The sequence below is a fragment of the Rattus norvegicus genome, chromosome 18 (genome assembly GCF_036323735.1).
Source record: "Rattus norvegicus strain BN/NHsdMcwi chromosome 18, GRCr8, whole genome shotgun sequence".
In the NCBI taxonomy this organism is placed as follows: Eukaryota; Metazoa; Chordata; class Mammalia; order Rodentia; family Muridae; genus Rattus; species Rattus norvegicus.
The window spans coordinates 41,072,167-41,100,053 of record NC_086036.1 but is presented as its reverse complement, the minus strand read 5'-3'; the positions used below and the strand labels follow the sequence as shown (position 1 = coordinate 41,100,053).

Below are 27,887 nucleotides of genomic sequence, written 5' to 3'. Positions count from 1 at the left end.
ACTTGAGATGCAGCGTTGCCATTTCCTGGGCCTTCACTTTTTTTCCCCCTCTAGAAGCCAGGCTCTTTGTTGTGTCTCCTCTGCATTCATTTTCCTCTGCCCTCACACCTCCCTCCACGCAATGGAGATTTTTTCCCCCCTGTCCTGGCTCTTGGAGCCCAGGAGCGCCAGTCTACCCCGCATCAGATCAAGTGCCTGGATCTGTCGGAGCTGGGTGCTCGCCTGCCAGGAGCCCCGCTTTGTGTGCAGGCGCGTTTGGACCACTGGGGGAACACGACCCCCGAGGAGGCGTGGCCTCATCCAAGCACCACCCGGGAGGGCTGGACACAAGCTTGCCTGCCGCCCTTATTTGTTCCGTTAGCTGGCTCTGGCCAACCTGATGCAGCCAGGACCCCGGAGGCTGGACAAGGCTGCCCGGGTCCTCCTGGGCCTGCATCCCACCCAGCCCCGCCCTTGTCTTTCCCTTCTCCACTTTTAACCGTGCCTCTGGAGGAGGGCTGGGCAAACTCAAGCTGAACAGAGAGAAAGGCGGAGAAAGGACCACATTCGATGAGCCGGTCTGGCTGGTCCATAGTTCATAAAGGGTCTTGACCATGTCGGAGTCAGGGGAGATGAGTGAATTTGGCTACATTATGGAATTGCTTGCCAAGGGCAAGGTAAGCATCTTTGCGGTGGGGCTGCGTCCGAGGTCCCGGCTGGGCACTCACGACCTGAGGGTGGGCTGCGGCATCGGAGCGGTCCCGTGCTGGGGGGACACAAGCTGGAATCTGGGTCTGTGCTCCGTACTAGCGGATCCCAGCTGTACACAATGCATCGTGGCCGCCTTTTCTTTATGTCAAAGAAAGGGGACTCTGAGCTAGTTGAGGGCAGCGGTGCGCGAGCCTGGCGGGAGAGGATGGGAACCGAAGGGCTGGCCGACAGCACGGAAATTTGGAATGGGTGACAGGCTCCGGGTGTAGAGGGAGGGTCTGCCAATCCGTTAGCTCAGAGGCCCTGAGGCGGCTCCGGGTCCATAAGCACCCTCTTGCTGTGTGGGACAGGGACAGCGCTCGCTCTGCTTCCTGGGCGGCTTCCTTTGGTAGTAGGGTGGAGGGAGCTGTGGACTGGTGAAATACCAGCCCCATACCTCTTCTGAAATCTTTAGGGCACAAGCTGGGAGTGGCTCGGGACGTTGGTAGTGTGGCTTTGCCTGAGTAGAAAGGCTTCCGAGAAGCTGGACCTCAGGGAGCGTCTGAGAAACTGCCCAGAGATGCCGCGAAGTGGTCTATAGGCGGGGCATGTCTGGAAATACTGAGCAGGGCTTTGCTGGTCTGGGTTGGAAGAAACTGTGCTTAACTGTGGCTATGTATGTTCACTGCACCTGGGGCTTGGAGAAAAAAAAAAAGGAACCACCAGACTCTACGCGTTACCATCAGAAAGGAGGATTGTAACTCCGTGATGTGAGCCCTTAAAACTTCAATCCCATACTCCAATCCAATACGCATAGCTGGCACGCAGCGTGGAGTAATTTAACTTTAGACCAGACCTGTGACTCCCAACCTGAGTACCAGGGCGACTAGTCCTCTCTGGATTCTCCTATTCTGTAGCCGCGGAATACATTGATCTGTGATAGAATATTCAGTAACAATTTGAAAGTGCACATTCATAGCCTGGACCAGAAGCACAAGTGGTGGACTTTCGTTCCACCTTCCCATGTACCTGGGACTCCATCCAGAAAGTTTGTGTGTCATCTGAGCACGTATGGAGTCACCCTGGCCAGAACATTCAAGCATTTGATGGTTCCAAACAGACAGCCTGCTGTGCCTTCTGGACCTACAAAGTGTACCGGCCTACACCTTCCTCCAAATGGATTTCCCCTAGAGAAGTCCAGAAGCAAGGGTTGCTGCCAGGGAAGAGGACCCTGGGTCAGAGGTGGAACTCTGGAGTGCTGGGACAGTGGTTGAAAAGAGAGCATCTGTTTAGGAGCCAGGAGTAGGTTGGGCAGAAGATGCCTTCTGTGAATTTCAACGTAAATGGATGACTCTTGATGGGCTGAGAATTAGGATGATCCGTATGTAAATTGTCTGTGCTCAGATGTTCTTCAACATAAGCCAGAGCTGTATTAGTTGGCTGTGCTGTTCTTCAACTACATCCAAATTGAGAAACTTTGGGAAATTAGTCCTTGGAGGGGGTGGGGATGGGGGATGGGGGATGGGGGATGGCGGGGTATCCAGGCCAAGGATGGGCATGTTGCCAACTCTCTGATGACTATGAAGTAGACAGATGAATTTCCCCTAAACACTAGAGAAAGCAAACCTTGGTGAATTCTGGAAACTTCTTAGAATAAACTAAGGCACATAAATCCAGGAAACTCTCAGAACCATGGTGTGTTTGTTACAATATGCTTCTTGTAATAGAAACTTTAAACAGATGCACCTGGTGTCCTGAACTCGATTCCTCTGCCTCTCTTCCTTGACTACTCAGACTGCCTTCTTCCAGCTCCAGCAGTGGGCCAGTGGTTGCCAGGAGCACTCTCCCCAGACCTATACAGCTAGAAGGGCCAAACATCCATGGAAATCTTTGAGGTTGGAAAGTGGGCAGTTCCTCCTTATCTTTTGGGAACTGGAGCAAGTGGCAGTAATCACTTAACTATTTATTTCAACTCATGTGTCCCTTATCTATGTTTTGGTTTTTCTAAACAAGGCTTCTCTGTGTAGCCCTGATGTCCTGGTACTCATTCAGTAGACCAGGCTGGCCTCAGGCTCAGAGATCTGCCTGCCTCTGCCTCCTGAAGTGCTAGGATTAAAGGCATGCGTCACCACCTCCCTGCTTGTAAATTTCCAATTCCATATAAGACCTGTGCTGTGTGTGATTATAAATGCTCTAAGCACTTATGTTAGCCATGGAATAGCAGACTTTTAAGACTGAGGGTTTTTTTTTTTTTGGATTTGGGGTTCACTTGACAGCTTGGGTTTACATAGTGAACAGTGGGAGGCTAGTCTAATCATGAGAGGCAGAGGGGTGGCTGGTAGTCAGCCAGCCTTCTCCTGCTTCCTTCCAAGTTCAATTTGTGAGTTGATCACTATTTTCCCTTGAGTGCTGTCTCACAATTGCAGCACTTCTCAAGTTCTGTGCATGAACTCATTTAAATGCCAGCAATGTTGCTGGCCGCTGGAATACTGAGGGAGCATGCACCAGGCCTCGGGTTTGATCTCTAGAACTGCTAAAACAAAACTGCTAATTTAAAATTCACAGCATTTGGAGGCTATAGATGTAGCTTGGTGGTGCAACATTTCACTGGCATATACTAGGCCATGGATTTAGTTCCCAGCACCCCAAAAGATAATACAACATGTGCTTTAAGAAGTCTTAGAACACATGAATCTCTGTTCATTTCAAAATACTCAGACTTTTGGGATTTCACAGAAGAAATGATGGGAGTTCATTTCCACTTCCATCCCTCTGTCCAGCAACATCAGGATGCTTGTCTTCTTCAAATTAATCCATCTCAGCATATTCCCTGCCTGGGGAGGTGAGCAAGCTTTTAATCTTAGGGTAATCTAAAACCTACATTCTAACCTGAGAAGCTTATAATGCTTGTGTGGAGCTTGCTTTAATATTTAAAGTACATAGCAAGCTCCAGCACTGTAGTCTTTCTGCGCACCAGACAATACCCTAGAGGACACAGTTGCTAAGACATAGGCTAACTCTCCAAGAGCCCTAAAAAGCAATGTAAATGCTTCCTTTTGCATTTCACTGCCAGTAAAACTTTTGCCATTTCTGAAAGTTTTTTTGTGTCTTTTGCAGCAGAAGAGATTTTGGACAAAAACAGAGTTTTAAAATCTATGGTCAAGATCTAGAGGTACTCAAAGCAGTGTTCTCAAATGCTTTTGGTCTCTTGAAAGGGTTTCCTCATTAATTTTTTAAAAATCATCTTCATACATATCTTCCCTTTAGATCATCATGCACTCTTCTGGACTGGAAGAAAGAAGTGTGAGGGATGGAATATTTAAGTTTAGAACATTTCTTCATCTATCCTGTGCTTGTAGGATATACTGAGGAAACATACCTCAGTATGAATACCTAGATAATGATTCTTCTTTAACGGTTGCCTCTCAGGTACATCCTAGGAGCACAATAGTTTCAGCAAAATGAAAGGCAGTTTGGAGAGATTACATTTCATTTGGATGAACAGGCAATGATACCATCATTTGACCACTGTTGGAGCTTTGAACACTGTGAGGTACCAAAGACTCAAGAACTTTAAAGTCCTTTAATTTTTACTTTCATCTGTGTCTATTTGCTTATATATATATATGTTTGTGCACCTCTCAGGTGCCTGTTGTCTGAAGAGGCCAGAAGAGGGCATCCAATCCCTTGGAACTGGAGTCCTGGGTGCTGTGAGCCCCCATGTAGTTCTGAAAGAGAGCCTTAATGGTCTTAATCCACCGTGCCTCCTCTCCAGCTTCAATACTCAAGAATTTTACAAATACACAACTGACTTTGAAACAAGAATGCCCTTAAAATGATAAAAGAATTAGGTTTAGAAAATCCACAAACCGAGCAATGTAAAGTGTTAACATCTGGAACAGAAACAAAAATCCCACTGAAGGCTGGGTTTCAGATGGCTGAACAGGTAGTTGTTCCAACAACTGAAACCCAAACTGGGGTAATAATGGTGAGGTTTGGCTCACCTTAAAGTGACTACTTTCTATCTTTTCCTTTTCTTCTTTGTTTTGTATGTTAGGGTTAAATCAAATATATGTGCCGTGGGAAAAGAAAAGAAGACTGATTTGTAGTGTTGTTTAAAAATAGCTAGTTTCACAAACAACTTATCTTTCTTTATTACACTGTTGTAGAAGTAATTTGAAGATAGTATCTCCAAGTATCATATAGAAGGGTAAGTGGGTATCTTCATGAATGACTAATTACGTACTTTATGCTGACCCGTGGGCAGTGCAGTAGGAAGGGTGGAGTGTCATCCAGGTTTGCATTCTGGCTGATAAGTAGCACATTAGTTAAGCTGAGGTGGAGGGAGGGAAGCGTACTGACTGGTGCATATCCCCTCTATAGAGAATTATACCCATTGTACAGGACTGATGCACAGATTAAAGAAATATCCTATACAAGCTTCCTGGGAACATTATTGATACACAATAGACCTTCAACAGATAAGCTATGTATTCCAGCAACTGGAGCAGGTCTTGAGACACTTTATATTGTAACCATGTGATCACTAACAAGACAATGTTGGATGTTTAGATAAAACACCTAATATAAGGCTGGAGGAGTGGCTCAGTGGGTAAAGGCACTTGCTTCCAAAACCTACGGGTATAAGGAGAGAACTGGTTCCTACAAAGTAATGTTTTTAAAGAAGACTTGATATACAACTGCAGAGATAGCTTAGTCTGTGGAGTGCTTGCAAGGAACAATCTGTCTTAGGTTCCCCAGAACCCATACTAAAAAGAGCTGATCACGATGGCACCTACTTGTAATCTCAGCACTGAGAAAATGGAGATAGGCAGATCACATGGGCCCACTAGCCAGCCACCCTTGCCTAACCTATTAGAGAGTTCGAGGCCAATGAGAGAACCTGCTTAAATTTAAAAAACAAAATTGCAAAGGGCTGAGAGATGGCACTTGCTGCCAAACTTGGCAACTTAATTTGGATCCCCAGGACCCACACATTAGAAACAAGAGAATTGACTCGTTGTCTTCTGTCTTCCACATGTGTACCATGTTTGTGTGTGCGTGTGTGTGTGTGTGTGTGTGCATGTGTGAACAAGCACATGCATGTACCCCATCTCAATAAATGCAAAAAATGAAAATACTTAAAAGGATAGATGACATTTTAAAGAATGACACCCAGGATTGTCCTCTAGCCTCCACATGCACACATGTGCACACACACATATGCAAATATGAGCTATGAAATTAAATTTGAAACTCATATAAAAAACAACTTAATGCAAATATGTACAATATTTGAGACATATACTAAAAATGTTATATATCATCCTATTTTAATTGGGTGTGTTTATGCCAGCAGTCCTAAGGAGAATAATAGGATGTGGTCAAAGGGGAAGTAGACAACCCATGTATACCAATGTTATTCACCTCAGCTTGCCCAAGAGCCTGTTGCCCACTGACCATGTAGGCTGTACTTCTGATACTAATCAGAAACTCCTGCCAGGGCAGACCTACACCTCTTCACATCTTCCCAATGTGGAACTGTTGGCTGGGTGCTACTGTGTTCAGTGCCTACAGGGTTTTATCTTAAGACATAAAAGCTAAAGTGGTTTTGGAACAAGGCTTCCAATCATCAAACATTACTGCTTAATTTAGTTAAGCTGAGCATCATAAACTCTAAGTACAAATGGGGTCTGAGTTAGGGGAGATGGTCAATGAAAATTAGACCATAATGAATCCCCTGGGGGGTGGTTACCACATTGTTTGCTTTGAAGCAAGCACGTAGCCAAAGCTGGCCTCAAATCTATTATCTTTCTGCTTCAGCTTCCTGAATGCTGGGATTACAGGCATGCGCTACCATGCTTGGCTTTTGGGGATTTGTTATTGTGTATACTTTTAGATACCTTTCATTTCTTCTTTACTCTTGGTTACCCTTCACGCACACTGGTTCTTCTTTTTAGGTTTTGTTCCTTCTCCTTCTCACAGTTAGTAGTCTGAAGTGACAGCTGGAAAGATGAGTAGGACCTGGCCAGGTGCTCTCTGGATGCCTCTCTCCTGACTTTGTTCCCATAGCAACAGTGTATGACTGGGGAACATGCCCTGTTCCAGGTTTGGGTATAACTTGTAGACAGTTCAATGTACTGCCTTTCACTGTGGACTTCTGATACCTGGTGGTGTGGGTTGCAATGTGCCCAACTACTGTAAAACCTGTAGTTTCCATCATGTTTAGCCTCGTTGTTTCCCTTAAGTCTAGGGGCTGTCTGCGTTTTCTTCTACGGATGTTGAAAAGCTGAGGTCTGTAGTCACATTACCTTGCTTCTGCCTTTTGTTTAGGACATAGCAGAATGGCACTCTGTCTGCTTTAGACTGGAGGTAAAGCCTGGTGTTCAGGGTGCTCACTGAAAAACCTCACTGTGGTCACTAGGACCCAACCCAGTTAAGAATCTCATCTCTTTCTGGTGGCCAGGAGCCAATATAAAAAGAGACCAGATAAGCTGAGTGAGTAGTGCTAATGGGTTGTTAACCTTTTGGATTTCATGAACTAGGTGCATGTGACATAGCTCACAGCTCTGTGGCAGAGCAAGTAAGTAGGCTGGAGATTCAACTATGATAGACCGTTTTCTTAGCCTAAGTCAGCTCTGGGTTTAATCTTCACTACCGAACACACACAGACACACACAGACACACACACACACACACACACACACACACACACACACACACACACACACACACACGAGAAGGGGAGGAAGAGGGAGAGGGAGAGGGAAAGGGGAACCAAGGATTCTGAAGGTCTATAGGCTTGAGGGAGATGGCAGGCATAGACCAAGCTTCCATGTGCTGCATTTTGGCTCACATGTTAAGAGAAACTATCGGGACTGGTAGGGTAGGTTAGGTCAAACTGGGGGAAGAGAAAGGGCATCTTATAAAGTACAAAGTGGGATGATTAAGAAATCCTTGCCTTTTTGTCTGCATCTATGTCTGTGTGCCATGTGTGTGCCTGGTGCCTGCAGAGGTGAGAAGAGAGCATTAGATTAGAGATGCTGTGAGCCTCCATGCAGGTGTTGGGTATGGACCCCTGGTCCTCTAGAAGAGCAAACCATGTTCTTAACCACCAAGCCATCTTGCCACTTTATTTACAGCCTTCAAAAAGTTCCCAGCATGTATAGAAATCTAGGTGCTCCCAGCCCTCTGTATTTTCAGACTCATTTTGTGTCATCGCAAGTTCACCACCTCTCCTTTAACTCCTGCCTCCCAACACACACACTGAAGCATGAACTCATGTATATCCAACCTTCTGTCCCTTACATACCAAGAACAAGGTGCTGAGCTGTAGCACATAGCTTATTCTGCCCCTATGCACACAGAGCCACCACAACAGTAGTCTATCTCAAGCAAGTCATTCTAAAATACCCATTAAACACCATTGGTTCTCAACTTTCCTAAGCATGTTTAATACAGTTCTTCAATGTTGTGGTGACCCTCAGCCATAAAATTATTTTCATTGCTACTTCATAACTTTAATTTTGCCACTGCTATGAGTCATAATGCAAGTATCGGTGTTTTCTGATGGTTTTAGTTGATCTCTTTGAAAGGGTTGTTCAACCTCTAAAGGGGTTGTGACCCACAGGTTGAGAACCACTGTGTTAGACTGTCTCTGCAGGATAGGCAGGCAGAGGGGCATCCCAGGTAGGCAGCGGGGTTAATTGTGAGGGTGAGAAAGAACAGGATCTGAAAAAACAAAAAACAAAACAAAACAAAAAAACCAAGATGACCTGGGTAAAGAAGAAATAAAAACAATCCACAAATAATAAGCAACCCATGCAAGTCAGACGTGGTAGTACACATTTGTAATCCCAGCATTTAAGAAGCTGAGGCAAAATGATCATGTCCTTGAGACCAACCTGCTGATATGCTTACCTCAAAGCAAACTTACAAACATGAGGAACAGAACCAACCAGGGAATTTTATTCAGGACCCAGGAAGGGTCTTGGTACCTTTTAAGTGGAGACGTGGAGGTCTGAGTGCCAAGAATGGGAAGCTGATGGGAGCCTAGCAGCCAAAGAGGATGCTGACTGTAAGGGGAAGTGGGGAGCCCATGGTTTCCAGCATCAGACTTCAGACTTGCCATTAATATCACTCCCTTCCTGCTTTTAGTAGTTTCTAGAGCAATAGGATTCTCAACAAAAACGCTTTGGAATTGAAACAAGCATATACTGAAAAAAAAAAAAATCCAGCAATACTGTGTGAGTGGAAATTAAGTCTCACACACCTGACTAATCCTATTATCTCTCCTGACCTGTTTTGTGCTATTTCGTTCATTTTATTTAATATATAATACTTGTTTGTATTCATATTCATTATTCATTTTTATTATTTACCTATTTGAACACATACCTGCACACACACACACACACACACACACACACACACACACACACACACACCAGAGTAGCAACAATACAGTGCTGAGGATAAAAATTCTGCTCTATAAATGCTTGGTAGATCTAATTTAATAAAACCTCACTGTATTTTAGACATCTTTAATATTTAAAATATTATATGCATTTTTTGGCTATTTTATATATTTAAGCAGTGAATCTTGCCGTATGCTTCTCCAACTTGCATCTTCCATCCTCCCAGGCACCCCAACATGTCCTCTTACCTCCATTGTGTCCTCAGTTTTTGCTACTAACCCACTGAGTCCCAGCTAGTTCTGCCTGTGGGAATGCTCACTGCTCTTGCTGACTAGATCTTGGGAAGGAAACCATAGCTACTTTGAGTTCATAGGTACAGTCGCCATGTCATGTCCCTGTGACAGTATTTACAGTACTCCCTCCAACCCCCAGCTCTCCTACTCCTAGGTCCCCTCTTTTCATCAAATAGCTCTGCTCCAAAGTATTTTGTAGCATAGATGTACATTATGGAAAGTATTTAGTCATTATAAATGCAAGTAAGATTTTTGTATTGTTTTGTATATACATGACAAGTATTGAAATAGGACCATTCTTAGCCTCAAATCATTCACAAAGCTTATTGTATTGCGATTTTAAAAATAGGAATTGATAAATTTCCTTTCAAGAAAGCTATAGCAATTCATACTGTCATAAAAAAGTGTTTGAAAGTGCCTAGAATCCCACATTTTGTGAAGTTGTATAACAGAAGTTTGATGGCCAGGTGTGAAATATCTCAGTGAAGTTTGCTTTGTATAAATGGAAAACCCTCGAATTTTATTTTCACCCAGGTGTTGTTTATAAAAGTCTTGTCCTCAATTTGTGCTAATGAAACCTAATTTCTTTTGCTCTACCGTCGGCTCAAAGGCCTATCTAAGCGTACTAATGTACCTTTAGTACAAAAGCCAATGTTAGAAACAAGAATAGACTTATACTTTTTTAGAAACAGAAATAGACATACTTTTTGAAAGTCAAGACTTTCAAGAAGTCTATTTAGGTACATGTTTCGGGGCGTAGAGGTTTGTTGCTCTTTTTTCCCTGTTGCTTAGGACACATGCTCCAGATACATGGAAGCTCACAGGATCTAGCATGTGCTGCTGCCTATCTGGATCGGACTAGCTCAGTCATGCCTCGCCGACCCCTCGCCCCACCCCCGACCTAGATTGAGGGTACTCTAGTAGACACTATAGTCCCACTACTCTCAATTCTAGACTGTTATGGTCATTTAACTGCCTGGTTGACGAAGAGGTTACTGCTGGTGTCAGAGCTGTGAGAAGATATGGGATTTGCCGCAGGAGATAGCTTTCTTCAAAGCAGGAAATTAAAAGTAGGATGCGTTTCCAAACCTAATGGAGATGTAGCTCGGCAGCTCCGTGTTCCTTGGCCTTGGAGGTAGGACAAAGGTTCTTTCGATCTAATACCTACAGACGAAACTAGCCATCATGAAAGCAGTGGCTTTAATTACTTAGTAGTTATTTGCCCCCGACTGTGGCAGCCTCCCTTGATTTGTTCTGCCGGTGCTGAGGAAGCAGATGAAACGCGCCCGTCTTAGGACCCTTGTCCGGTGCAAGCTTGGTGTGGCTGCCGGAGCATTTCTGGACCCAGTCCAGGGTCTTCGGTTGAGAAACCGTAAGGTGGTTGTGGGCTGAGCTAGGGTGGGGGCTTTGCCGCAGTATCTTGACTTGAATCCTTGGCCAGCACCCAAGGAAGGAATCCCTGCTCCTCGGGCTGTCCCAGTAACACTGGGCTCCTGTGTGGCGTGAGGCGCCAATCCCTGGTTGAGCGAAAACCGGAGTGTACTTTAAGTGCTCAGTGACCAGGGAATGCGACTTCGGGGAGGAAAAAAAAGAAAAAAAGAAAAAAAAAGAAAAAAGAAAAAAGAAGAAAAGGCAGGAAGAGTAGGTTAAAAGCAGACTGGGGGACCCACCCGAGAACTTCCCCTAGGCCAGCCTGCTTAGGGGTGGCGGCAGGAGTGGGCGGGATCTCGCTTTGGCCCGGTAGTACTGCTCCTAATGCTCCCTGAGGCGCACTTGCTGGGATCCCTACTTCAGTTCAGAGCCTGGTAGCGTCACTAGTCTCCGGGCTTTGGCGCGCACTTTGCGAACGCCCACAGAAAAAGTGAAATGGACCAAAGCGCCACAGAGCTAGGATGTATCCACTTACGGCCCGGGAGCTGTCATCCGGACCTGGAGGATTTAGACTACTGGTGCCCTAGGGAGAGCACGAGTGGTGGGCAGCTAAGAGCCAGCACCCGCCCCTCCCGAGCCCCACCTCCCCACCGACCACGCCTCAATTAGTCCCTCCTCCTTTGTGCGGCCGCGCTGTTGCCCGGGCGACAGCCCCTCCCCCCTCCCGGCCCCGCCCCACGCCACCGCCCTAGTCTCCGCCTGGCTGCTAGTCCAGCTGCAGTCCGCGCGAGCCGCCGCCGCAGCCGGCAGCGGGGCGTCATTCGCCGCTCCCTGGGCCCTCGCAGGGAGCAACCGCACTCTCCGCGCCCGTGCTTTCGCCTGCGCCGGCCAGTCCCTCGCCGCGTGGCCCGCTGGCCGGATCTGGCGGACCAGCTTGCCCTCCGGTCTGACCCGAGGCTCCCGAATCGCCGCGGGGACTCGCCCACACGACCCTGCTGGGGCCCGCTGCGCCTGTAAAGACTCGGTGGTTGATGTCACCCGGCGGAGGGCTGCGATGGAGGGGGATGCTTCAGACTCTCAGGTACGCGCCTACTCTTGGTTGTTCTGTCCCGGCCGGTCCCACCGTCCGGCGAAGCCTTTTCCTGCTCTCCTGAGGATCGAGAGGGGCATGGGGTCCAGTGGTCCAGCGGGAAGGAGAGAAACGCTGGCCGGGGTTCTGTGCACCTGGCCACTCTGAGGACGGAAGGGCAGGCTCTTTCGTGGGATTCTGTCTGCAGAAGTAGTCGCTTTGGGGTGTCTTGTGCGCTTAAGAGTAGGGCGCGTGCCCCAGCGTGCTGCCCTTTGTCTGGAGCCCCGAGGGGCGCTGGAGTACCTCCTGGTCCCAGGCTGCTCCTGCCACCGGCTTGTAGCCTTGTCTCCTGCTCTCTGGGCGGGGTCAGGGCCCCTGCGGCTGTGCGGCTCAAGCCTTTTCTTTGCAGTGGTTGAGTAGCCACGTCTCCTGAAGTTTCCTGACCCACCCCTTTGCAGTCGCTTGACTGAGCTATCACATCACATTGATTTTAACTCAAAGCATATAAATAAATATTGATTTTTCCTTGAAGAATGACTTTATATCCATCGTAGTCAAATGATTTAGGCACAAGAAAAATGGAAATGAGTTTTAGATATTCCTATAGAAGGTGGAGCTTTACCGATGGTATTAGTTATATGTAAAACGGGACAAGATTCTATTTTGGGAAGTCAGGATCTATCTTTTCTTTTTTCCTTTAAATTAGTGTGATACTTCGTGAAATGAGATAAAATATGACTATCCAGTATTTGGTGTGAGTTTAGGTGTGACCGTCTTATTTCCAGGTTTGTTGAAATCGTAGTATGCCTTGAGCCTTTTTAAATAGTTGTGATTCCTCAAGAGACACTGTATTAAAGATCTGTTGGCAGTGATGAAGTCAGTTGTTCTTGGTGTGATTATCAGGATTTACTAAAGCCCCGTGTGTCACCGGTGGGGAAATAGATTAGCACACGCTTATTTCATCAAAACGAGTGAATTAATTTTTACTTTCTGAGCACTTTTTTAATTTCTTTTTTTTTTCGGAATTTTTTGTATACTTTTTTTTTTCATCTTTATTAACTTGAGTATTTCTTATTTACATTTCGATTGTTATTCCCCTTCCGGGTTTCCGGGCCAACATCCCCCTAAACCCTCCCCCTCTCCTTCTCTATGGGTGTTCCCCTCCCCATCCTCCCCCCATTACCGCCACCCCCCAACAATCACGTTCACTGGGGGTTCAGTCTTGGCAGGACCAAGGGCTTCCCCTTCCACTGGTGCTCTTACTAGGCTATTCATTGCTACTTATGAGGTTGGAGCTCAGGGTCAGTCCATGTATAGTCTTTGGGTAGTGGCTTAGGCCTCCAAGCTCTGGTTGGTTGGCATTGTTATTCATATGGGGTCTCAAGCCCCTTCAAGCTCTTTCAGTCCTTTCTAAGATTCCTTCAACGGGGGTACCATTCTCAGTACAGTGGTTTGCTGCTGGCATTCGCCTCTGTATTTGCTGTATTCTGGCTGTGTCTCTCAGGAGAGATCTACATCCAGTTCCTGTTGGCCTGCACTTCTTTGCTTCATCCATCTTATCTAATTGGGTGGCTGTATATGTATGGGCCACATGTGGGGTAGGCTCTGAATGGGTGTTCCTTCTGCCTGGGTTCTAAACTTTGCCTCCCTATTCCCTGCCGAGGGTTTTCTTGTTCCCCTTTTAAAGAAGGAGTGAAGCATTCACATTTTAGTCATCCTTCTTGAGTTTCATGTGTTCTGTGCATCTAGTGTAATTCAAGCATTTGGGCTAATAGCCACTTATCAATAAGTGCATACCATGTGTGTTTTTCTGTGATTGGGTTACCTCACTCAGGATGATATTTTCCAGTTCCATCCATTTGCCTATGAATTTCATGAAGTCATTGTTTTTGATTGCTGAATTATATTCCATTGTGTAGATGTACCACATTTTCTGTAACCATTCCTTTGTTGAAAGGCATCTGGGTTCTTTCCAGCTTCTGGCTCTTATAAATAAGGCTGCTATGAACATAGTGGAGCATGTGTCTTTGTTATATGTTGGGGCATCTTTTGGGTATATGCCCAAGAGAGGTATAGCTGGGTCCTCAGGTAGTTCAATGTCCAATTTTCTGAGGAACCTCCAGACTGATTTCCAGAATGGTTGTACCAGTCTGCAATCCCACCAACAATGGGGGAGTGTTCCTCTTTCTCCATATCCTTGCCAGCATTTGCTGTTACCTGAGTTTTTGATCTTAGCCATTCTCACTGGTGTGAGGTGAAATCTCAGGGTTTTTTTTGATTTGCATTTCCCTTATGACTAAAGATGTTGAACATTTCTTTAGGTGTTTCTCAGCCATTTGGCATTCCTCAGCTGTGAATTCATTGTTTAGCTCTGAACCCCAATTTTTAATAGGGTTATTTGTCTCCCTGCGGTCTAACTTCTTGAGTTCTTTGTACATTTTGGATATAAGCCCTCTATCAGTTGTAGGATTGGTAAAGATCTTTTCCCAATCTGTTGGTTGTTGTTTTGTCCTAACAACAGTGTCCTTTGCCGTATAGAAACTTTGGAGTTTTATGAGATTCCATTTGTCGATTCTTGATCTTAGAGCATAAGGCATTTGTGTTTTGTTCAGGAAATTTTCTCCAGTGCCCATGTGTTTGAGATGGTTCTCCACTTTTTCTTCTATTAATTTGAGTGTATCTGGTTTGATGTGGAGGTCCTTGATCCACTTGGACTTAAGCTTTGTACAGGGTGATGAGCATGGATCGATCTGCATTCTGAGCACTTTTTAACCCAGCACTGGTAATACATATCCAGGTGAGGTTCGAGGCTAGCCTAGTTTACAGCACTAGTTCCAGGACAGTCAGGGCTACACAGGAAAACGGTCTTGAACACCTTCCCCATCCCCCCAAAAAAAATCACACCAAAATTTTTCTGTATATTTCCTATAGATGAAATGATTGTATAAGATTGAAATTTTCAAAATGTTGTCTTGTCATTCAAACTTCAGGGAGGCCAACAGTAATCTATAGAATTTGAAACTTAAGTGCTGTTCCTCCCACCTTCCCAGCACTTTCCCCAAAACCTGTATAGGTGATGGATGGGAAAACAGTATGGAGTCACAACCTTTTTAGTTGTGACCCTAAAGTGTTTCCTACTCAAGGTGGTGAAATAATGAATAGGTATAGGCTCGAAGGAAGACGCTCTTAGGGTGGTGTCTTTGAGTCCTCTCTCCATCTGTAATATTTATGATGTGCTTTTATCACAACTGTGCTTCAATATTGCAATATAAAATCAAGCACTCTAGTGGCATTTTCATAAAACATACGAAAATGGTCAAATTTAACGTAGAAAATTGCTGATCCTCAGCTTGTAAATAGGATTCCTGAACACACTGGTTTAGCCTGGGTGTTATTTATTTATTGCCAGCTCTTCGTATTTGACAGTCATACAGTTAATGAATTAAGAATGGTTAGTGTCATGGTGAAATTATTATTTTTTTTGTTGAAAATTATCACTTTTAGAATCTCTGTGAAGTCCTAAATCAGGGACTTGTCCCTAATGATGTGAACAGCCTGTGATTTTTGATAGGGTGTGGTCCTCTAATATTTTTATTCTAACCTTTTTTCTAATATTTTATGTTCTTTTGTCTTTATATCATTAGTTCTTAATTCCGTGCCATGTATATTAAAGGAATTTCATAGTTGTAGGGTTTTTTTTTTCCAAGACAGGGTTTCTCTGTGGAGACCTGGCTATTCTGGAACTGGCTTTGTAGACCAGGCTGGCCTTGAACCCACAGAGATCTGCTTGCCTCTGTGGTATGGCCACCACTGCCTTCCTGGCTGGGAAGTTCACATTTTTAGGTCTGTTTCTGAATTCTATCTTGGAAAGGCAAGCACATGCGCTTACACAGGATGCATGAGCATGCTGACACGCTGCCCACGAGAGTTTTGACCTGGTGTTGGTTTCCGTCTTAAGGTGACTATCAAGAATATCGAAAAGGAGCTTATTTGCCCAGCATGCAAGGAGCTGTTTACACACCCGCTGATCCTTCCCTGCCAGCACAGCGTCTGTCATAAATGTGTGAAAGAACTCTTACTGTCTCTTGATGACTCATTCAACGATGTGGCGTCAGACAGCTCTAATCAGAGCAGCCCTCGGCTCCGGCTCACCTCCCCCAGCATGGATAAAATCGACAAGATTAACAGACCAGGTATGTGGGAGAAGCTGGGTGGGGCAGGGAGAGCTTACTGATAGAGGTTCAGTTATAACTGGAAGGGAGATGGTGTTTTGTTATGATTTTCCAAGTGAACAAGTTATAATTGTAGCCCCCACTTAAAATGTCAGAATGAACTTGTGTGTTTTGATAGGCACTTAAGAAGGATATTGAATACTAACTGTGTGCTAAACTGCTTATAACTGTCTTTATTTTAAGTGATCAGTAATGGTGGAATAATGAAATATTTAGAGAAGCATCAATAAAGTTACTGTGCAAATAAATACTGCAGAATTAAGGATGGGAGTACTAGTTTACTTCTAGAAAACTTATTTTTATTTTATGTGTGTGTTTCAGTGTATGTCTGTGTACCATGTGCCTGCAATATCCTCTCAGACTAGAAGATGGCATCAGATCCCCTGGGACTGAAGTTACAGTTGGTTGTAAGCCATAATGTAGGTGCTGGGAATCAAACCAAGGTCCTTTAGAATAGCAGCCAGTATTCTTAACTGCCAAGCCATCTTTCCAACCCTTAGAAAACTTTTAAAGCAAATCAAATGTGATATTCAACTTGAGAATCATAGTCTCCTTACCGGCATGATTTTTTTTTTTTTTTCTTTTTTTTTCGGAGCTGGGGACCGAACCCAGGGCCTTGCGCTTGCTAGGCAAGCACTCTACCACTGAGCTAAATCCCCAACCCGATTTTTTTTTTTTAAAGTAAGTGTTTTGGCAGGGTATGGTGGCACACACCTGTAGTTCCAGCACATGGGAGGAGGATCTATGATGTCAAGGCCACCTTGGGGCACATGGTATCTGCCTACTCCCCAAAATAAGGGTTTGACCATCATGAGTACTAGAGTTCTGCAGTAATTTATAGATGTAGTTTTAATGGCACATAGCATATAGTTTGTACCTGTATCACAGGCCAACATTTACCTTGCTTTCTGTCATGATGGTGTTGTCTCTGAACAGTTGTAGAGGTGATATAGAGTAAAATTAATTTAAAATTACAAAAGCTGCTGGAATTTTTTTCAAGTTAGTGGTGACCGCAGCCTCACATTAAGCATGGTCTTTACACTAAGGAGCGTGTGTCTAAGTGTGCAGAAGTTCCAGGCTGCAGAGCTTCTGCTCTGAACAGTTTGTACTTGGAAGTTTCATCTTTACATTTTTGGTCTATTCTACTCAGTTCCTCCCATTGGTAGGACAGGGACAACTTTTGAATCTTGTGAATTTTCCCTCTATTTTTCAGAAAAGTATCTCTTTCTAAGCTGCATTTAAAGAGTATCACCTTTGCCTTGCCTTATGCAGTGGATAAGTTCCTTGTTCAGTATTTGTATCCATGTATCTACTCCATCAGAGTGAACAAGAGTACTTTTATGAGTTATATATACATGTTATATGGATATATGTTTTATATATAATATATATCATATGTTATATTGAAAACATGTATATAATATGAAGATTTACTTGATTTTATATGTATAGTGCTTTGCCTGCATGTTATGCATGTGTACCTGGCATCTGAGGTAAGAAGAGAGTGTTGTATTCCTTAGGACTAGAGTTACAGATGCTTGTGAGCTACCATGTGGATGCTGGGAGTCAAATCTGCATCCCCCTGGGCTATCATCTCTCTAGTCCCATGCAGTTTCTTTGAATGCCAGTCATTCATTATTTAGGAGATAGTTTGCACATATAAATGGATATACCATGGAAGTCGATTGGGCAAATTGTGTTTGAGAGAGATGGAGGACAAAGAAGACTGTTGTGTTCACTGTGAGGTCTTGATGTTTATGTTTTGCTCTTTGCTATGAATCTGGGATCCTGAGGGACAGGAAGACGATAATGAGTTGAAGTTATCTTTATCAGATAAAACTTGATGTTCAGTGGGTCATCACTGGCCAGTTGGGAATCCCCTTGGTGGGTGGAGGAAAATTTACTTCTTGTGTATTGCTATTCAGTACTGACGATTGGTGGGATCTTTTTCCTTAGTTGTGATCATACACGTTTTCTTCCTACATATGATTAGGTTGTGCTCACATACATCTCTCATGAAGTTCTGTGCTTTAATACCTAGATTTGACTGACTCTCATGTGTGGTTCATAAGAAGTTAGAATTATCCGTGCCTTTGCAAGCTTACCATAGCACTCTAGTGAACAATTATTGAGCGGATACTGAATAACACCCTTTTGGTATTAGAATCACACAAAGTGTGTGCCACCATGACTGCAGTGTAATAGGGTTAACCACTTTTTGTTTTCAGAGTAAGAGTTCCATTCCACCATACACCCACTGTCCAGATTAGGTGCGAAGTGACTAAAATATGCCCCTCCCCCTTCTGTAAGATCACTGTGCAGGCAGATCATGTCCTGAGCAGAGAGTTGAAAGTGCTTAAAAGGTTTTTGGTGGTTGCAGGTGCCGAGAGTGTTTAAGTTGGAGAAGGATGACTACTGAATGGTTCCTAGCACCGTGTCAGGTGACTCACAACCACCTGTAGCTTTGACTCCAGGGGATCTGGCACCTTCTTCTTGCAGGTGCCCTTTCAACATACACATAAATAAAAATAAATCTTAGAGAGGTGATGGGCTTGGAACATGAGACTGTCTGAAATGTGGCAGTCACATCCAAAGGTTTGCTTTGTGAATCAGTGGTCACAAATGTCAGGACTGTCTTCTGTCAGCAGTTTTAAAGGGCCAAAGGCCATTGTGTTACAGATATAATAATACCTTTTGTTTATGAATAGACATGATAGGACACACTTGAAAAGGAAGCCAGAAGCCCTGTTCTTAGCAATGGATGTGGAAAGAATATATTTCTAAAAATTAGTTTTTACCATTAGTTTTACTAAAGGATTAGACCCTAAGCTATCCAGTGTAGTATACACTAGCTGTGGAGTGCTTGAAATAGGACATTTTGATTAAATATAATAGTTCCTGCTGTACATATAAAATGCTTACTAGATTTCTGAGACTTCTGATAACAAAGACAGATTTAATGCTTTTTATCTTATTGCATTCTGAGGTTGTATATAATGGGTATAGTGGGTCAAATAATACTAGAACTAAGCTTGTTTCTTAACTTTTATTGTGGCTACTAGAGAGCTTACGTTGTGCTGTGGCTCATGTATTCCATTGGGATAATGTTATACATATTTAATCGACTTCTTAACAAAAGGGTACTTTGAGAGCATAAGGTTTCTGTATATATGTCAATTACCCATCCAGGTGTATAAACGGAAAAGCTGTATTGTCTTATATTTCTGATTATATGTGTGTAATCTTTCCCTCCATTTTGTATTTTCCTTTATCCTTTTGTAAGTTAGCGTTTTAGCTCAAAAAAAGCAAGCAAACAAAAGATACTTGAATTTACTTAGTGGCCAGATATGAGGTTGTTTAAAGACACAAGTTTGTAGGACAAAGCATCTATCAAGTGTTGCCTGAGAGTGGTGCAGCCGAATTCTGTAAGATCACTTGACTGTTTTATATAGCTGCCTTCGTAAACATCCTGTGTCAGGAAACACACACATTTATTGTTGATCCAATAATTGTGTTCTGTGAGGGACACAGTCACTGCCTTCTCTTTTGTTAACAAGTTGTGAGCATTCTCTTTGGGATGGAGTTTTAAATCCGGCTTTCTGTTCATTGTCCACAGCACCACAGCGGAGATCTTTGGGGTGGAGAGGTAGAAAAAAAACCGCTTTATTGCTTTTGTGGCTGCAGACAGAGTGGTGTTAGACTTAAATTCTTTTGTGTAGCTAGAGTTTCTCTAACACCAGTGGTCAAGTCTTCAAAATTACATAGAAAGTAAACAAATTGGAATGACATTGACAAACAGGTCAAACAGGACAAAATTTCTAATGTTTTTAAGGGGTTTATGTCAAAATGATCCCCACTTTCCTTTTGTCCATATACACAATGTGGTTTTGTCTTTTAGTATCTGGTTCCTGAAAAAATCTTACATTTCCATAGACTAATGAAATGTAACAAGCTATGTTGGGAAGGTTAAACAGATATTAAAGTTTTGTTTGAAGTTGTCAATTTTATAGTCTCTCCATTGTTTTATGCATATTATCTTTTTTGTTGTTGCTGTTGCCAACGTTTGAGAGTGTTTGCCATCAGAAATTTAATATGGAAGTCTTACCCACTTGTGGGTCATGTACACACAGCTCCCCCCACCTCGCTAGTTGACTTCTTTTTTTTTTTTTTCTTTTCTTTTTTTTCGGAGCTGGGGACCGAACCCAGGGCCTTGTGCTTGCTAGGCAAGCGCTCTACCACTGAGCTAAATCCCCAACCCCTGCTAGTTGACTTCTTAAAGTAAAATTGACTATTTTTTTGGTCAAATTCTGGTGATACTCTTTGGTTGAGAAATGTTACCCTTTTCTGTTTCTCTCACCTTCTGAGAAGTCCAACTGGTGGCACACACCAGTCGGGCGAGCCATGAAAACAGGAGTTGTTACCACCAGAGTATGGGAGAAGATGCAATGGCAGCAGTCTGAAGTGAGCTGCACACAGTTGATGCTCTTGCATTAGTTCTTAAATATTTTATTTTTCTCCCTAACAGTTGAGTGATAAAGCAAAAACTGACATCTGGCTCCTTTGGTGGCTATCAACCATTTTGAAAATTCTTTAACTATCTTAAAATCGTGTCTTACTACACCTTTGAAGCAAAGCCACATGAATTGAGAGCATCTGCCTAACTTACAGATGCGGTCTCCCACAGTTGTGTGGCTGGTGTTCTGTCTTCAGGACGTCCTAGCCTTCCCATCATCATCTGGTTAGTCCCTGGTTCCCATATTTTATACTGTGTAAATAGAATTTAAAAAAGGAAACATTCAATGCTTCTCTACATGCTGTGGTATCCACTAGCCTCAAGTACTCTTGACAGTTTGAACTATGGCTACCGATACCAAATGTAATTACGTTAAATTTAAATTTTGACGTCCATTTGGCTTCATGGCTCTTCAAATGGCACAGCTATTGAAAGTTGACTTTATTACATTTATCTTTTTGTGCAGTGTTTGTTTTTTTGTTTTTTGTTTTTTATTTTTCATGAGGTTTACCTTCCAGGATATCCTTGGAGCTGTCACACGTTCTTTGTTTCTCTGAATATAATATTCCCTGAAAACAACAGTAAAAATATATGACAGATACAATGAAAGCTTATTAGCATTCTTAGGGACACTTGAGGATCTGTTTAGAGAAACAGCCAGAATACCTAATACCTGGAAATTATTCAGGCCTTAGATCCAACATTTTCCCTCATTGAAGAGGTCCAGTGTAATATTTTATAAAAACTTTTATTTTTGCCATAAAAAGGTAACAGATAGACAGAAGAGGAATGCAATATTAAAAAAAACATTTCTAAACATGAAAACAAACAAAATTTGGGTGTTACCAGATTTCATGTTAAAGCATGATTTGATTTTCATGATTTTGTTTCCTATCATTACTTGATTGGTCACAACCGTCATGAACTATACTAGACCATTGCTTTTCACATGCACTGTTGAGATTTTAAATTTCTAGCATCTAGTTAATGTGTAGAAGGATCTAACTAACATGAATTTCCATCTGTTTAAACTTGACCACTGCATTATTTGACTTATGGAATTGTTTGGCTTCCTATTTTCACAAAAAAAATTTTCATTGGCATGTGTATGTGTGTGTTTTATTTTGTTTTCTTTTAATTAGCCTGGCACTTATTTCATTACATGCCTGCTGTGGTGTGAAACATCTTGGACTGTATTGCATGTTTTGAAAACTACTACAGGGATATATTTAAAATAGAATTTTCAAGTTTGTGTGGAAAGTTTATTTTTATATGATTCATGTTTTAAAATGTTAAGGTTAGAATGTCATTAAATGGGGATATTAAGGATACTGTGCATGCTTGTCATATTAGCTGCTTTTGGAATTCAATGACACTTTGCATGCTATAAAGTCATTAATATAAACAACCCTTTGGGCTGTCTGCTAAGTGTTACCTATTGTGATGTCATACCACGCATTTTTAAGACATTATTTTTAGATGACAGTCATCTCAAGAGTAATATTAACATAGCTATTTAAAGATCTTTGCCAAGTAGAGCATACTGAATTTACCCATTAATTTTTGATGTTGAACATGGTAGTATGAAAGAAGGCTCGAGTTGTTAAGAAGTTGCTTGGTTTGTGTGTTATGGAAGTTCTATTGTGGGCAACCAAGATTTCATACTCTAAGAAAGTTTTGAGTAAGTATGCATCCACCTATATTAAATGGACTGCTTTGCATTTCTGTGAACCAGCAGGTAAGATCTGTCATAATTTGGTTTCTAAAATCAGGATGATAATATTGAATAAAAAAACCTTAATGTTTAAAGTCTTATTATATTTTCTATAATATTAAATTACATGTAATGCTTCTTGGCACTGAGTTTAGTAATCTTAATGATTCTTTGTTTTAGGCCCTAAGAAGATACTGAACGATTGGTCCCTGTTAAAGCTATTAATCATTCTTCTGTGGATTGCAGTCAATCCCTTCTGTCTTTACCACCAAATTTTCCCAGATAAAACACTGCTACAGTGGGAAACATTCTACTGAGATGGTTCTTAAAATATATGACCACCCATTCCATTGTGTATGTGAGAGTTCAGACTAACCAGAAATACACAGTATGTGTATTTAGCAATTTTGCAGTTCCAAATAGTCTCTGGGATTGCACTTAGTATGCTTATTTGTAGGCCCAGATTAAGGTCCTTCTCTTTCATCTGCCCCATTTCTTCCCAGTCAACTAAGATGGTATTCCCTCAATGATTTTGGGTATGATATATAAAATTAACTAAAACCATTTATTTATTTACATATATATATTTAATGTATGTGAGTACACTTACCTTAGGGTTTTACTGGGTGAACAGACACTATGACCAAGGCAAGTCTTATAAAAGACAACATTTAATTGGGGCTGGTTTACAGGTTCAGAGCTTCAGTCCATCATCATCAAGGTGGGAGCAGGGCAGCATCCAGGCAGGCATGGTGCAGGCAAAGCTGAGAGTCCTACATCTTCATCTGAAGGCAGCTATGGTGAGGGTCTTATAGCCCACACCTACGGTGACACACCTACTCCAACAGTGCCACACCTTCTAATAGTGCCATTCCCTGGACCAAGTATATATAAACCATCACAGACCCCCCTCAAGGGATCATAGAATTATGACCAGGAGGGGTTCCCAGATCATGCCTTTCCAGAGTCGATAAAGGAGCATAATAATGTTCTGTAGAAGGTTGCTAGCCTCAAATGCTAGTTTAACCCTGACAGAGGGGCTACTAGGCACACCTACAGTGACACACCTACTCCAACAAGGCCGCACACTTCCTAATAGTGCCACTCTTTGGCCCAAGCATATACAAGTCATCACAATCTTCAGACATATCAGAAGAAGGCATCGGATCCCATTGCAGATGGTTGTGAGCCACCATATGGTTGCTGGGAATTGAACTCAGGACCTCTGAAAGAGCAGTCAGTGCTCTTAACCACTGAGCCCTCTCTCCAGCACCTTAACTAGAAATCTTAATTATATAAAAAAAGAAATCTTAATTATATAAACTCCTAAATCTATGAAGTATATGTTTTGTCTTCGTGTCTGTGTTTGGCTTAATATGAGTTTATGTGCTTTATGTGCAATTTATTGTAGATTATTTTTTCTTTTTCTAAGATAACTTTTAATAACTTGAAATTTTCTTATATACCAAGTGAAAATATTTGTTTTGAAAAGCATTTTTGGAATGTAGATGGAGCCACTTGGAACGTTTGTTATTGCAGAGACATGTCTTTCTAAAACCTGACTTTTCTTCCTATCAATCACGTACGATGTAACTGAATGAAGACTTACTAATTACACAGGCTGGAAGCGTAATTCACTGACCCCCAGACCAACCATGTTTCCTTGTCCTGGCTGCGAGCATGATGTGGATCTTGGAGAGCGAGGAGTCAGTGGTCTGTTTCGAAATTTCACTTTGGAAACGATTGTCGAGAGGTACCGGCAGGCTGCTAGGGCAGCCACAGCCATTATGTGTGACCTTTGTAAACCACCACCCCAGGAATCTACAAAGAGCTGCATGGATTGTAGTGCAAGCTACTGCAACGAATGCTTCAAAATTTATCATCCCTGGGGCACGGTAAAAGCCCAGCATGAGTATGTGGGCCCCACCACTAATTTCAGACCCAAGGTAAGTTAGGGTACCAAATGTGATGGAAAAGATCTCCAGGAGTCTAGAGACAGGAAGATTTGATTGGGTAACATTCTGATAATTACAACTTTAAAGCTTGAGACATAGTGGTTTTATAATCTGTTAGGTCAAATTTGCATTTCTCAAGTATTCTGGATAATTGGTTACCAATGCTCATAAGAACTTCATGTCCTATGATCTCTGAGGAGTAAAACAATTTTTGTACCTCTCCAAGATGTTCTGATTTGTGTAATTGAAACAATGCTTTAAAAGTTGTTCTTTTTTACAACTTAGTAACTCGTATGAAATATAATAGTATTCTTAAGAATACAGTCTTTAATTTATAATAATTTTCTGTATAAATTGCAAAAACTCTTTTGGAGCCAGAGAGATGGATCAGTGGTAAAGATTGCCTACTGACTTTAACAGAGGATCCAGGTTTGGTTCCCAGCACCCACATGGTTTCCTCACAGCCAACTGTAATTGCAGCTCCAAGAGATCCAGTCCTCTTTGGGTACTGCACTAATATTTCCATATCCCACACAGATACATACAAATAATTTAAAGTAAAATCTTAAAACAGAGATTTCAAAAGTATTCACTGAATATTTCTTTTTTAAAAAGATTTATTTATTATATATATAAGTACACTGTCTCTCTCTTCACACACACCAAAAGAGGGCATCTGAGCCCATTATAGATGGTTTTGAGCCACCATACGGTTGCTGGGATTTGAGCTCAGGACCTCTGGAAGAGCAGTCAGTGTTCTTAACCACTGAGTTGTCTCTCCAACCCAATATTTCTTATATAATGTAGCCTGAAAGATTAAAGCAAAGATATTTCTTTGTACCCACATTTGGAAGGACATTTTGTCAAAACTGTTAGTTTGGTAACAGGTTTATTAAATAACTTTGAATTCCCTACTATGATATTTCTCACCGTAACTCCTCAAGATCATTGAGCTTTAAATATGTATGACTTCAAAAGTTTTAGTGTTCCATTAAGAAGATCACATTAGTACTGTTCAATCATGGAAGGACACATGGGCTAGATTTTTATAAGTAAGTATGTCATAGAATTTGGAATGTAAATTAGTTATAAATTTTTATTTGCTACCCTGAAATCCGGATGAGTAAACCAAAGGTGTATGGATAGTCTATATTAAGAAAAGTAGTCCTTGGCAGACATTTATGTTAGTCAGTAAAAGCTGTCTCTTAGAGAGTGTTCACCTGTAACTGAATGCACTAAACCTCTTACTGTGGAAATTCTGTTTTCCTACTTTAAAAAGCATATACACTGGATGTGGTGGTGCATGCTTTTAACCCCAGCACTCAGGAAGCAGGAACAGGTGGAATTCTGTGAGTTCAATGCCAGCCTGATATAAAGTGAGTTCTAGGATGGCTAGAGCAGAGAAACCCTATTTTAACAAACAAACAAAAAACCCCCAAACTAACAATAAAACAAACAAACAAACAAACAAACAAACAAACAAACCATATGCTTTTGAGAATTTGGAACTTGGGCATTCTGAGGCATTGTTTGTTCCAGTTTTGTCCCCGAGGCTGTAATGGTAGTAGCATTTGCATATTGGTCTTCTATTTTTTTAATTTGTTGGACCAGTTATAGTTGCCTGACATGTAGTCTCTTGAAATAATGAACTTTAATTTCATTAACATGCTATGTAAATACTTGTTTCTGGATGGAAACAGTATTTTATGGAAACAGTGTTTTATGGAAACAATATTTTATGTATAATTTCAAATGCATCTATAATGATATTTCATTGAGTAAGTACAAATGTTGCTGTTTCCTTGAGTCAGGGAACTGCTGCCCGGCAGGGTCTGTGTGGCTTATGTGTCCAGCCTGCTGGACTCTTAGATCACAAACCTTCCAGGGCCCTCTTAACAACAGGCTTGTATGGAGAGTCAGGCCATTGATCCTCTCAAGGTCTTCTGATACCTCATAGGGATGCTCATTAAGATGTGTGCCAAATCCCAGTGGTTAGAGGCCCTTCTAGCTTGTTTAAGCCTGCACTGTACTTGAGTCCTATTGGCATGAATGTTTTTGCCAAATTTAGGAGAAGTAACATCTGTGTTTTAACTGTTTGAACCCTCAAATGTAAAAAACGGTAATTCTAGAGTCTTCATGTGACATTTTTTTCTCTCTGTGTGTGTATTTTTATTCACGTATACAGCTGTATTTTATATAACAAATCATTGTATTGGGGGACATGCTAGATTACTTGAAGCCTAGATCTTTAACTGTCCATTTGTTTTTGTTCAATAGATTTTAATGTGCCCAGAACATGAGACAGAGAGAATAAACATGTACTGTGAACTGTGCAGGAGACCGGTTTGCCACCTCTGTAAGTTGGGTGGGAATCATTCCAATCACCGGGTAACCACCATGAGCAGTGCCTACAAAACATTAAAGGTATGACTTGTTATTTTAGAAGTGGGTTTACGTTTTTATTTTATGTTATTTCACCTTTATAGGTGTTTTACCTGCAAGTATGTCTGTGTACCATGTGTGTGCAGTGTTTGCAGAGGGTCAGAAGAGGGCACTGGATCCATGGGACTGGAGTTTCAGAGGGTTATCACCCTCACTGTGGGTACTGGGAATCAATCCCAGTTCCTATAGAAGAGCAGCCAGTGCTCTTAACTACTGAGCCATCTCTCCTGCACGGGAAGTAGGTTTTGATACCTGGTGATTTCATGACTCAGTTTATATGTATAAAATCATGAGTTGTAATGTGCTCTGTTTCACTGAATAGAGTTAACAGTATAAAGTAAAACTTAATATATAAAAATACAGTTATTTAATATATACTCATATAATTAAATATATAAATATTTGAATGATTAAATTTATGTTTATATATTACATAGCATATATAATTCTTATGCTTACATATTCATATAAAATAAATTATACAATATAAATGTGAATATATTATACATAAATTACATATAATTATATAATCACATATAAATATGTAATGCAATTATAAAAATTATATAGAAATTATTTTAAAGATATCTGTCATAACATTTTTAGTTTTTTTTTAGTGTGTTAAAGCTAGTTCTGAAGTGTGAGGGAGAAAGGAGTGGGACCCTGTTAGGATCCTCTGTGAGCTGGGTTCATTACTGATTCTCTGGGTGCAGAGGTAGAAGGCTTCTGAAAATTTTCAAATCTGATGGTCAGTAGCAGAGTGGGCAGTATGGTGCTTTTTTCTATTTCATTGTTTTTGCTGTAAAGTGTAGTTTTAAAGGAACCAATTCATCCTTAAGCTTCCCTTTTATTTTAATTGTTCCCTTTGTTTAGCAGTATGTGTACAGATTGTCCTAGATGTAGCCATATACATGCATAGTGTCATATGTTTGTGTCATGGACAGGTTTGGCCATTGTAGCTTTTATTTCTCTGTTCCTTTGCTTGCTTGGTGTCTTAGTTAGGGCTTCTATTGCTGTGTAAAACATTATGGCTAAAAGCAACTTGGTGAGGAAAGCTGCTATTTCCTCTTACTCTTCCAGACAACAGTCTGTCACTGAAGGACTCAGTCCAGGAACTAAAGCCAGAGAGGAACCCGGAGGCAGGAACTGGAGCATAAGCCGTGGAGGGACATTGCTCACTCACTGGGTTGCTCTCCATGGCTTGCTCAGCCT

At 42.0% G+C, this 27,887-nt stretch overlaps 1 protein-coding gene and 1 long non-coding RNA gene across 6 annotated transcripts in view; one reads left to right on the top strand and one right to left on the bottom strand.

The window, feature by feature from the left end:
• The first annotated feature begins 556 nt into the window (after positions 1–556).
• Trim36 (tripartite motif-containing 36) overlaps positions 557–27,887 on the top strand; it is a 51,841-nt gene continuing 24,510 nt past the window's right edge. The window contains exons 1-4 of one of the 5 annotated variants that reach the window (NM_001106147.1): positions 557–656; positions 15,778–16,012; positions 23,899–24,224; positions 26,511–26,657. In NM_001106147.1, coding sequence (NP_001099617.1) covers positions 594–656; positions 15,778–16,012; positions 23,899–24,224; positions 26,511–26,657 — 771 coding nt within the window. In that variant the 5' untranslated portion in view covers positions 557–593. Of the gene's footprint in view, positions 657–11,487; positions 11,832–15,777; positions 16,013–16,372; positions 16,471–23,898; positions 24,225–26,510; positions 26,658–27,887 lie in introns of those variants that run through there. The other 4 variants (XM_006254686.5, XM_039096701.2, XM_039096700.2 and 1 more) reach the window with 4 other exon arrangements.
• Positions 10,563–11,456, bottom strand: LOC120098337 (uncharacterized). The gene is made up of 2 exons (XR_005496529.2): positions 11,050–11,456; positions 10,563–10,896 (listed from the first exon to the last, which is right to left on the bottom strand). It is a non-coding gene; the product is annotated as an uncharacterized LOC120098337 (long non-coding RNA).